The sequence below is a fragment of the Enhydra lutris genome, unplaced genomic scaffold (genome assembly GCF_002288905.1).
Source record: "Enhydra lutris kenyoni isolate GAN:26980312 unplaced genomic scaffold, ASM228890v2 scaffoldscaffold19, whole genome shotgun sequence".
Taxonomy (NCBI): domain Eukaryota; kingdom Metazoa; phylum Chordata; class Mammalia; order Carnivora; family Mustelidae; genus Enhydra; species Enhydra lutris.
In genome coordinates, this window is record NW_019154103.1 from 4,765,986 (window position 1) to 4,778,210 (window position 12,225).

General features: G+C 35.1%; 1 protein-coding gene across 2 annotated transcripts in view; it reads left to right on the forward strand.

Moving 5' to 3' along the window:
- Nucleotides 1-12,225, forward strand: part of LOC111148292 (secretory carrier membrane protein 1) — a 130,184-nt gene that overhangs the window by 57,388 nt on the left and 60,571 nt on the right. For both annotated transcript variants that reach the window (XM_022504773.1, XM_022504774.1), the window contains 4 exons: nt 1,324-1,422; nt 2,788-2,896; nt 5,555-5,683; nt 9,758-9,917. In XM_022504773.1, coding sequence (XP_022360481.1) covers nt 1,324-1,422; nt 2,788-2,896; nt 5,555-5,683; nt 9,758-9,917 — 497 coding nt within the window. The remainder of the gene's footprint in view (nt 1-1,323; nt 1,423-2,787; nt 2,897-5,554; nt 5,684-9,757; nt 9,918-12,225) is intronic.

Genomic DNA, 12,225 nt, shown 5'->3' on the forward strand with positions numbered 1-12,225 from the left:
TTTTCCCTTCAGGCCAGATGTTTGCTATTGCTGTCTTTACCTATCGTGAATAGCAAGGTGTACAGTGGTCTACTTGTGAAACAATACCTGCCACTGCTGGAACTGCAGTCCTGCAAAACAAGCAGGTCACGAGGTGTGGTATTGGCAGGGTGATCTTCTGGGGGAGGGACTCCACAGCACCAGGACTCAGGGAAGCATGGCTGGGAAGGGCTGATATGCCAAAGCACATGTGGCAGGGTTGGTTCGGTGTGAGCAAATTAAGCAGCATGTGTCCGCACAGTGCTGGTTTCCACAGGTGGCTGTTATTTATGCTGGGGAGCAAGGGAGGAGAATGTCACCTCCCAGCTCCTTTGTACCTGGAAGGGTCTCCCCATGATCCCTGTCTCTCCAGGCAGTGTTCTGAGATGAGCAAATTTCTCTCCTCCTCGTCTGCCCATGGCATTTTTCGAACTGCTGGTTCTGCCTGCATCTGCATAGGTTGTTTTTCATGCTGTCTCTTAAAGATGAGGGACTCTTGTTTCCTAACACCTTCTGGGCTCACCCAGAGCTGAGCATGCTGGTTTTTAAAATTCTAGGTTTTAAGTCCTGGTGGTTTTAAGAATTCATGAAATTTCAGAGGCAACTGTGGAGATTCATCCTTCCTGTTAGCAGGCTCCCCAGTCTGAAGGTCTGTTTGCCGCTCTTCTCTGTGCCACTGGCACCTTCTCAACTGCGGCTGACTGTGGTCCCTTTTGCTCCCAGGCTGTGTCTTCACCCTTCATATCACCTCTGATGTGGACTCTTCCTTGCCTTTCGTTGTGGAGTGTGTTCTGGAAGTCCTTGGGCTGTTTCCAGGGTTATTTCTGCTGCTGTGGGTGTTATCTAGTTGTATCTGTGGGAGGAGCTGAGTTTAGGGTCCTCCTACTCTGCCATCTTTCCAGCCAACCTTTCCTATTAACTTTTTAGGTGGAAACTTAAACAATGGTGGACGTACCTCTCTTTGGTGGAAAGATTAACAGTTAACCTTGATGTAAATTCTTCGATTTGCACTATCTTTATTTTCCTAAAAAGCAATCCTTCAAGGTTTTGTTTTGTGTTTTTACATGTGGCATCCTCCAAGAGTGTTTGTGATATAGTGATAGAGGTAGCAGCCAAATTGGAGAGTTGAGGAATGAGTGAGTTTGAGAAAATGGAGATGGAGAGCTGAAGCAGCACTTTACTGCATACTAGCAGAGGAAGAGAGGAGTTCTTGGTGTTTTGTTTTTTATTGGGGTTAGGCCGTTTGAAAGAAGTTAAAATTGGATCTCTATGTTATATAATTTGTCCTTTTCTTAATTTTCCTAGCCTCCACCAGGCACTGTGAAAATGCCTAATGTACCCAGTACACAACCAGCAATAATGAAACCAACGGAGGAACATCCAGCTTATACACAGATTGCAAAGGTTAGTTGATGTTATGTGTGTAAATTTGTATTGGAAATTATATTATCAACAACATCTTTGGAGTAGAATTATTTATACGTTGACTTAACTTTTTTTTTTTTTCCCTACGTAATTTTTAACTTACTTTTGAGTCTGAGTTAGCTAGTTTTCAACCCTATTAACATAGTTCTTTTTCAGCTTATAATATTTATTCTGTTATTAAGTTTTTGAATTCACTTATCCTCTTGAACAATTTGTTTTCTGAAATTTTTGTTGCCTTTTGTTGGTTTCACTCTTTAATGCACGATGCTGTTATAGTACCAATAGAAACTGTTGGAAAAGGGTTGTAATGGCTAAGCAAAGGACTATGGTAGGAAGTAGCAGGTGGTAAAAATATGAGAATAAAGGAGATGAATAGGATGCCTTGTATTACATAAAGGCAGATGAAATTACAAACCAGAATTTCTTAATCATATTCTTCTTTCATCTCATTATTTTCTAAAATAGAAGATACTGTATATTCTCGCATTGGAAACCTAGGTACCATTCAAACCAAATTTTTTTAAAGATTTATTTATTTATTTGACAGAGAAAGACAGAGAAAGGGAACACAAGCAGGGGGAGTGGGAGAGGGAGAGGGAGAAGCAGGTTTCCCGCCAAGCAGAAAGCCCAATGTGGGGCTTGATCGCAGGACCCTGGGATCATGACCTGGGCTGAAGGCAGATGCTTAATGACTGAGCCACCCAGGCGCCCCCAAACCAATTCTTAAGAGGCAATTCAATTGTCGTTTTCTCCCTTTGTCTGTTTTGCCTCAATTGTTCCCTTTGTTCCTCATTCTCATTTAGCACAGAAGTCACCTTAATTTTATTTTCCCAAATAGGACTCTGACTACTCTTACTGAGAGAATTTTGTCCTGTTCTAAATGTGCCCAGTATTCTCACTGACGGTTTTCATAACCAAAAAGCCAAAATCAGTCAAATAGCTCCATAATATCTTCTGAAACTCTAACCTTGAGTGAATTCCTATATATATATTTTAAGATTTTATATATTTGACAGAGAGAGGGATAGTGACAGATAGAGAGCATGAGCAGGGAGGAGAGGGAGAAGCAGGCTCCCCACTGAGCAGGGAGCCTGGTGATGATGACCTCTCAGGCGCCCCTGAATTCCTGTAATTTGGAAGAGCATTTGAATGGAGATTCTGACATTGTATGACTCTTGATCTTAGGGTCGTGAGTTCAAACCCCACATTGGGTGTAGAGATGACTAAAAAATAAACTTAAAGTTTCTGGCATTGTAGAGGAAGAGAGAAGGGTAGATAGCATAGTCATATAGGATTTTCCAACTCTGACAACCTATTCATTCATTGGTATTTTGTTTGTTTAAGGAACATGCTTTGGCCCAAGCTGAGCTCCTTAAGCGCCAAGAAGAACTAGAAAGAAAAGCAGCAGAATTAGATCGTCGAGAACGGGAAATGCAAAATCTCAGTCAACATGGTAGTATCCAAAGAAGTTTGAAATAAAAATAACTTTTAAACATTTTAAATTATGCCTGTGCTAGCTCTGATTCATTTGGTTTATGGATAAAGCCATGCCGTTTTTTCCTGTTCTAGCAAGATCAAACAGCAGATTTCCTACTTGTTACTCTGTAGCTCTCTGATCTTGGCTGATTTGCATGTCTTTTGATAGATTATAACAGTGTTAGCCTTATCACACAGAAAGTGAATGTGAATATGATAATTTTGGGGTTTGGCTGGGAGCCTTTGATTCTGCACTTGGGCCCTCTTTGAGTCTATTGAAGCCTTAAGAGTACATGGCAGTGTGCCCTAATTTGACTCTTTTTGTTTAGTCAGCCCAGTTTCTAATTATCTGCCCCTGTCCTCAGAATATAACCTACCTGTCAAAATATTATTAAAAAATGTGTGGCATGATTCTGGGAAGCCTTGGGTTTCTCAATTATATATATATAAAAAAAAAAATACTGAATTGATCATTTGCTATGAAATCTGTTTAGACTGTGACTACCAAAGGCCACTTCCAGGGTGTATCTTAGAGAAAGATAGCAGTATCTGGCTAAGGGGTTAAAGATCTAGACAAGTCATTGTTACTCTGTCTAGGATAGTGATGGAATGACAGGGCTAGGTCAGCAACAATATACTGAACTATTTTTTCCTTATCTTAGATTGTGTATACCTAAGTCAGAGAACAACAAATACTGCATGATTTCACTCATTTGTGGAGTTTAAGAAACAAAACCAATGATCATTGGGAGAAATGGGGGAAAAAAGAGAGGCAAACTAAGAAACACACTCAACTGTAGAGAACAAACTGCTGGTTACCAGGGGGAGGTGGGTGGGGCTGTGGGTTAAGGAGGGCACTTGCTGTGATGAGCATCAGGTATTCTATGGAAGTGTTGAACCATTATAATGTACACTGAAACTAGTATTACTAGTATGTTAACTAGCGAATTTAAATAAAAATGAAAAATAAAATTTATATATTCAAAGACTATTAAAAGAAATGTGTAAGCCTAGGGCCTCATGAGGACACATTCATCCTTGGCTATTTTGTTGGCTTGTGACATCAGAGACAACATCAGTAAAAGGAGAAACTAAAGGTTTATTTGAGATCAGTGTTTCTGAAATACCTATAATAAAATCTGTCCTATGTTCTTAGTATTGACTAATATAAGTTATTTCTATGGGAGATAGTTTAGAAGTAAAGATAGTAACAAACAGTGAGAAATTAAGAGTTAGACTTTGTGGTGTGTTACACATGTAAGTACTTATCATCTATTAACTCACTTAATTGTCAGTATAATTCCCTGAAGGGTGGTATAGTTGTTATTTTCTTGTTATTTCTACTCTTAAATTTATGAAGAAGTGTCAGATTTTATAGATCGATGTCTTCAGATTTTACCAAGTCTTCAAGAATTTAAGGTACCCGGCGCCCCCTACCCAATAAATGGCTAGGCACTTCTGTTTTCAGATCCCGGTTCTTACATTGCTATTCTCTGCTCTTCTCAGATAGTATGGGACTTGTATGAGAAATGAATATGAAATTTGGGAAGAATTATAAATAGTGCAGACATGTTGGGAAGAATCAGACATAGGTCATTCTTTTTTTCCCCACTAGAAAGTTTTCTTCTTCTATACAAAGTATATAAAATCGAATTTTCAAAAATTGTGGCATATCATTTCTAAAATGAGAAGTGGCCTTTAGGTGTTGTGTTTACCTTCTGTTTTTAATGTTTTGACTTCTTTAACTTTAGCGTTTTTATTGCTTCCACTGCTTCCGAAGCCCTATTTTCAGTTTCATTTCTTTATAAGGACACATTTTTCCTCCTGATAGTTTGAATTTATTTTTCCTGTAGGTTTATTGAAGTGTTATAATTCCTTAGTTTCCTTCTTCTGACTGTTTCATATTTTCTCCTAGTTTTATGGTTTTCTTACATGGATATTTAGAGTGTTGTTTTTTTTTCCAGACTTTGGGATTTCCAAATTTTATTCCTTGGTATTAGTTAATCATGTGTTCCTTCATGGAGTTAGCAGTAGAAAACTCAAGATCCAGAAGCTGGTCTTCTTCTCCACTTGGGCTAGGAATTATATTCAGAGACTTAAGATGCTGAAGAGGAAATTGTAGATACTTAAAAACTGCATGACCTTCTCATGACAGACTCTTGGGACTTTGAGAAATAAGTCTGTTTTCAGGGTAGAGTCACAGGATATGTCTTTGTGCTCTTTTTTTTTGCTTCTTGTATCAACTGTATCTATATTGTTCCTGGTAAACATTATGTGACACTGGAAAAATATTTTACCATCTAATGTTTTCTAAAGTAATACTCTGGGGGATTTTTTTTTTTTTTTTACACGATTTTATTTTTAAGTAATCTCTACACCCAAGGTAAGACTTGAACCCACAACCCTAGATCAAGAGTTGCATGCTGTATTGACTGAGCCAGCCATGTGCCCCTACTTTGGGAAAATTTTTAAAAATGCAGAGCTTAGCTTTCAAAGCTGTACAAATACAGGAATGTAGAGATACAGCATTCAATTTATAAAACATCTATTAAAAGAACAAATAATGTTCTTTATAAGGAAACCAAAAATAAGAATAGCCCATATTGGTCCTAATATAATTTTTTTTAATTTGCAGGAAGAAAAAATAATTGGCCACCTCTCCCTGGCAATTTTCCTGTGGGACCTTGTTTTTATCAGGATTTTTCTGTAGATATTCCTGTAGAATTCCAGAAGACAGTAAAGATTATGTACTACTTGTGGATGTGTAAGTATAAAATAAATTGTATATTCAACAGAGTGTATGTTTTATTGTCAAAAACCACCCTTTTTGGAATTCAGATATTAAGGATAGTATCACAAATGGGTTTTTTGGTATGCTCTTAATTTTCAGAATGAAACATATTTAGGTATTGCAGAATTAAACTATGTGACAATTTAAACTGAGGAAAGCATATATGAGAACTGGCATTCTTGAGGAAAGGACTTCTTTGTCACATATATAGTATTTTTTGAGGAAAAAGGAATAGTCATAAAATATTATCTAGGCTATATTTGTTTTGAAAAAATTATTCTATTTTTATGCAATGAAGGCTGTTTAAAAATTCTTGAAGGCATTATGACTTTTTAAAAGGGCCATAAAATAGTATTATAATTTTCTTAGAGCTTTGAGCACAATTTACTTTTTATTTTCAAGTGGTTGATAAGTACCTTTATTATTGGGAGTACCTAGTTAATGTAGGATATTTTACTAACTAGAACATTAGGACATATATTTAGGCTGTGGTGCTTGCATTGTTTTGAGTATAATTACAACCCGTGTAATAACTAAAATAAAATGTAAAGCTCTTTAACAGTTTGTTCTGTGTACATAAAATTCCAGCTTACTGTCTTTCACTTTTATTCCAAACAGTAGTCTCAGCCCCTTTTAATGTTATTATGTTAGTAGGAGAGGTGTAGCTGTCATGACCTCTCACCTGCGTAACTGCTGGGTAGTGAAGAATTTGTAGTGTGCGTTCTTGATGGAGGAAATTTGTATGTGTTACTGTATATTTGGGGAGCCGTTTTTTTCCCCGTCCTAAATAAATGAGACTATTTTCCTCAAAATTATTTGGAGCATTCTTCACATATGTGAAGCTACTTTAGAATGTGAGTAGTGATTTCTTATGGATAGTACATTCTTAACTCTTAGTTTTTCTTTGAGATTTTGTTGTTGATCTAGTATCTTGCTAAATCTCCAGTGTAGGTAGTATTTTATATTTTTAACACTAAAGGTTTTGATTTTATATTTGTACATGTAAACAAGCCATATATTTTATTTAATCAATATATAATATGTGCATACATATAGTAATTATTTCTTAATGGGCAGACCTGGCCTAGCATTTTAAGTATAAGTCCTTTGACCTAGTGGAAAAACAGGCTTTGTATGGGAGAGATAGGAGTTGGAAGAAAATTCTATAAGAAATTGAGTAAAGATTGATTGGGAAAGGTAATTAATTTTAACTGAATGGTTACTTTACTATTGCTAATTGTTTCAAAATAGGTCTGTTTTGTTTTAGAAATGTAAAACTTTCTGAGGTTTTTAGAATATAGTTTTTCTTAATCCTGTTGCATTGACAGATTTAAAGTATTTAAAGAGGTCTCATTATTTAAAGAAACATTACCTGGAATAAGGTAAGATCTAGTTCTAGCTCAGTGATGTTTCTAAATTTCATAGAATGGAGATTGTTTTAATAAGTTATTTTCAGGAAGTGTCAACCTGTTAATGATTTCAGAGTTGATGAATGCTTTCACCCTGTAGTAATAATTATGATGAAAGAGAACATTTATTGAGGATTTATTTGTGCCAGGCACAGTACTAATTACTTTATATACATGATGTTATTAACTCCTGACTACACTATGAGCAGGTACTATATTACCCAAGATACGGAAGCCAAAGTTTAGAGAATTGGAGTAACTTGTTCAAGACTACACAATAATTAGGATTGGAGTTGGATAGCTTGGCTCCAGAGCCCAGAGTCTAGATTTCCATGTTTTACAACTTACAGAGTACCAAAATGAAGAAGTAATTTGTGCTTTAAACCCAAATAAGATGAAGATATACTTTCAAAGGTACCTTACTTGAAATAAATAATTTACTCTGTAAAGGAACTGAAGCAATTATAACTATCAACTGTCAAATGAATCTTAACCTCTTTGAGTATATTCTTGAATTTAAAAAAAACCAAGCCATTTAAAGATGAATTAGTGAAGAAGATAATTATACTGTTTAAAATCTGTTTATGTTAGGTGTCTGTGTTGTAATGCAGAGCTTATCAAGAAGAATATTATAGTGATAATTGCAAATTTACGTCCACTAATAACAGATTTGAGTGCTTAATAAAGCAAATGGAAATTTCCTGTGAAGTTGAATCATTCAACTTACAAATCCTGTGAACAAAATGCCCTAAAAATTTCTTCAGTGTTATATGTACACCTGGAATCCAATCCAAGTAGATTGGAATGGGATTGATATTAGTAACAGAGAATCATGTGTCACATTACCTTGCCTTTCTGTGTATTTTTAGATCTGTATGTAAGTGGACTGATAGTTTAGTAAGTAGGCCCAGACATTTTACTTTTCTTTGGGGTACAGATAAATTACTTATTGATCATGGTTTTTGGTTACTATGACAACATTTAGAAAGGAATTTTAATAGATTACACAAAATTAAATTGATATTTTTATCAATTGTTGGAGGAATTTTTAATGAACCTTAATGTACATATCCATATTTTTCTTTCTTTCCTTAGGCAAATTAAGAGAGAAACCTTTAAAAATTCTCTTAAGGTTGAAGTTTGAAATATAATGTTGTGAATACATAAAACTTTTTCAGGCAATTGGATCCCATTTAACATTAAAAAATAATTTCTATTTTATGGTCTTTTGAAATCTGTTTTTAAGCCATTGACAAAAACTACTTTTATTCTGAGGCAAAAGATCCTGAGTAAATTTATTAGTAAACTGGCTTTCGTGAAAGTTAGAAATCCTAATTCTAAATAAATTTAATAAGGAAGAGTCTTCTTAGTGTAATATAATGGAATGAAGTTTTAAATGTGGAAGAGCTCCTGTATTTTTATAGCTGAAAAATTGAAATGTAAAGTTTGATTAGCTCAATAGTACATTTCTATAACCCAGGTGGTTTCATTCTTCCTCTGGTGCCCTTTCTCTTACTCTCTAGAGTTTGTATATTTAGCTAGTCGTTAAACCAAATTTAGAGGTACCCTATAATGTATGTCTTCATCTTGTTTTGTTAATTACTAGTTTTATTTTATCAGTTGAAAATATTTTAAAGTTTCTAATGTAAGTTGAGATTTTTGTATTTGGATTTGCTAGGTTTTTCATTTATTTTTAATTCAAGTAGGAGTTTGTTGGTATATTTTTCTTGTATTTACATTGAACATTATTTTAACTTTTGAAAAGTATTTATTTCTTTTCATTCAGCCTGTGAATAAATTTTTAAAAAATCCTTTAAAAAGTTTACTAATTATAATGAATAAGTGTAGTTCTTTAGGATCAAAGTATAGTTAGATGGTTCTCAGATTTTTTGTTTTAGATCTTCCTGGATATGTAATTATTAACAACATATGAAGAGTTTCCCATTAACTGTGTGCATTAATTAAAAGAAAGTTCTGCCACAGTAGCTGAAATGCATTATTTTCTTTCTTTAAAAGTAAGTTTGATCCTCTATGAAAACACTGTATTTATCCCAGCACTTTAAAAAATGATAACCCTATGAGGATGAATAATCCTGAGAGATTGAATATATAGTCCCTGAAATAGCTACTATATTAGTATTTTTAGTTCAATGATTCTAATTAATTGCTTAAAAATGTTACAATGAGATTGCACAGAGCACTTCTCCAGTTTTCTCCTCCTTGTATAGTCCACTCTGGGAGGAGTCAGCAGCTACTCTGTAAAAATGTAACTCAGTGTAGGCTCTTTTTCCTCCCAAGTCCTGGTTCTTTTCGCTGGCAGGGCCTTGAATCAGGGGCCACATCAAGTATTTTCTTCTCAAGGAGGAATCCCTTAAGGCACTGCTTCTCTGGTAATGGCCCATTAGGAGAGGACCAAATGAATTGTTGCTAAACACTGCATAAGTTAGGACTCATTTTCCTGCATATACTGTTTTCAAACCAAATGTGTAAGAAACAGCAATGTTTTTTGAAAGATACTAGCTGGAAGCAAGGGGTAGAATACATTTGCTCTAAGGAAGAATTTTTTCATTTACAATTTTTGTTGAATGAATTCATAACTTCAATGTAAACATTTCTATTTTGTTTTTTGATTCCACAGTCCATGCTGTAACACTCTTTCTAAATATCTTCGGATGCTTGGCTTGGTTTTGTGTTGATGCTTCAAGAGGGGTTGATTTTGGATTGAGTATCCTGTGGTTCTTGCTTTTTACTCCTTGTTCATTTGTCTGTTGGTACAGACCACTTTACGGAGCTTTCAGGTAAAATGTGTGTACTTTGAAATATACTCTTTAAAACCTGTGAAGTAAATAATTGGTAATTAACCTTAAGGGGGAAATTGATACATTTTTACTAAAATTTTTTGTTATTGTATGGCATACATTCTGATAAATTCATATGTAACATGTCTTTGTAGTAATTAGATTTTGTAAGTCACAAAATCTCGTTCTCTTCTCCCACTTGAGAAGGATCAAACATGAAAACAGAGAAATGACAGTAGTCTTATATCTTAATATTTGTAGAATAAATATTCCATTTCGTATGATACACTTGACGTTAAGGAAAAGTTTGCTCTTCATTCCCCTTTCAAACAAAAAAATCACAAATGGTGATTACAGTCTAATTCTTAAATGAACCTAGATAAGATCAATATACCTATGATATTTAAAGTGAGTCACTCTCACCTAGCAAGGTAATTATTTTCTGTGTAAATTCATTTTTGGCTCTTCAAATGGTCTTGCATTGGAGAACCATTAAGATTATAAGATAATAATATTTTGCAAGATATATTTTAATCAGTGGTTAGGATTAATATCTCCTAAATGCATGTTCTATGAGGTATTAATAAATGTTGCTGAAAAAGGGACTCATTAGCTTAAGTTTGGAAAAAGCTGGACAATAAATTTCTTCAATTCAGGATTGCTTAGATTCTTTTAAGAGCCTCATGTGATTTGTGATTTGACTATGAAACCATTTCTTTGTGGAACACCTTGTTGGACTATTGTTTTAAGAAGTAAATGTTGGAAGGTGCTGATTTAGATAATAGTTCTCTATGAGTCCATATATTCGATCATTTATCAACTTATTTTTGAGTAAACTTTTTTATGAGTAATGAACCTTTTTCAGCTCTCATGAGTGAGGGGCAGCATTACTAGGAAATAGGTATGTATTGTGCAGATGTTATTTTGGGGAAATTAGAGGGCCACATTCAGGTGTTTGTTTTTTTCCATTTCAACATAGAATTTCTTTGATTAATCACAGTGTGTATTCCTTCGTAGTGAATTAGGAACCCAGATATGTAAACAGATGAAAAAAAAAAAAAAACCCAGAAGGAAAGGGGCAAAGGTGAGGGAATTTGGGGAGGAAAGTGGTCATTCAATAGAAAACTAAATTGGTTAAAATTGTAAGGAAGGCAAGAAAGTGGATGGAAGGAGGGAAGAATCTTTGGATATATTACAATATGGAGATTAGTTATCAAGGAATGGGGAAGAGGTGTCCCCTTTGGATGTGGGATGGAGAGGAATAAAAAAGGACCTATTTGCTCTTTCCATGATCTAGGAAGACAGTTACTGGTGCTCTTTTCCTTGTCATCTAAACCTGGTGTACAAGGTTTTTAAATTTTTTGACATCCGGCTTTGGCTTCTGCCTGCCTGCTTCCATCATGTTACTAATATATTTGTAATGATGCTGGTGGGTAGAAATGGGGTTGTTCTTCAGACTTGAAAAGTGACGAGAGGATGCGCCTGGGTGGCTCAGCTGGTTAAATGGTTAAGCGTCTGCCCTCAGCTCAGGTCACGATCTTGAAATCCTGGGATCTAGCCCCACATTGGGCTACCTGCTCAGTGGGGAGCTTGCGTCTCTCTTTGTACCTCCTCCTCCCCCTCCACCACTTGTGGGGGTGTGTGTGTGCACGCGCGCCTGTATGTGTGCACTCTCTATTGCTCTCACATACTCTCTCTGCAAATAATTAAATAAAATCTTAAAAAAAATAGTGACCTCAGACTAATGACCTGATTTTAAACCTTCTATAACTAATGTAGCCAAAACAAACCACTAAAAAAGCTAGCTTTCTGCCTTTTATTACTTGAAGTCACTTGGTTCCTTTTATTTCCTTTCTTTGCCAGTTGAAATAAAAATGCTTTGTGGAACATTTTTACTTCTGTCATTATTAACCTACAGATTTGTAGGTTTAGTGCTTAGCTGCATCTCAGTCCTTTAGAGTTTATCACAAATGATTAATTCTCTGGGTTTCCCTGTTCAGAGCAGAACTGAGATTAATTAAATATTATTGGGGAAAGTTGAAATTAAAGTATGTTACATCATTACTGTTCCTTCTCAGTATGTGACTTTGGCATTTCTTTTATCCACATTGCCACATGTTTCTGAGCCTGTCTTTCCTGCTGTATCTGGTAGTTTGTTAAACCTGTATTGATGACAATTGATGATTTTTCCTTTAAATGTGAAAATCTCAAACACAGATACAGTGGGTGTGATTCTTGATATTAAATATAGGGCTTTAAATAGCCTTATTCACATAAATGCTTTATTTTAGATCAGTTTTTTTTTTTT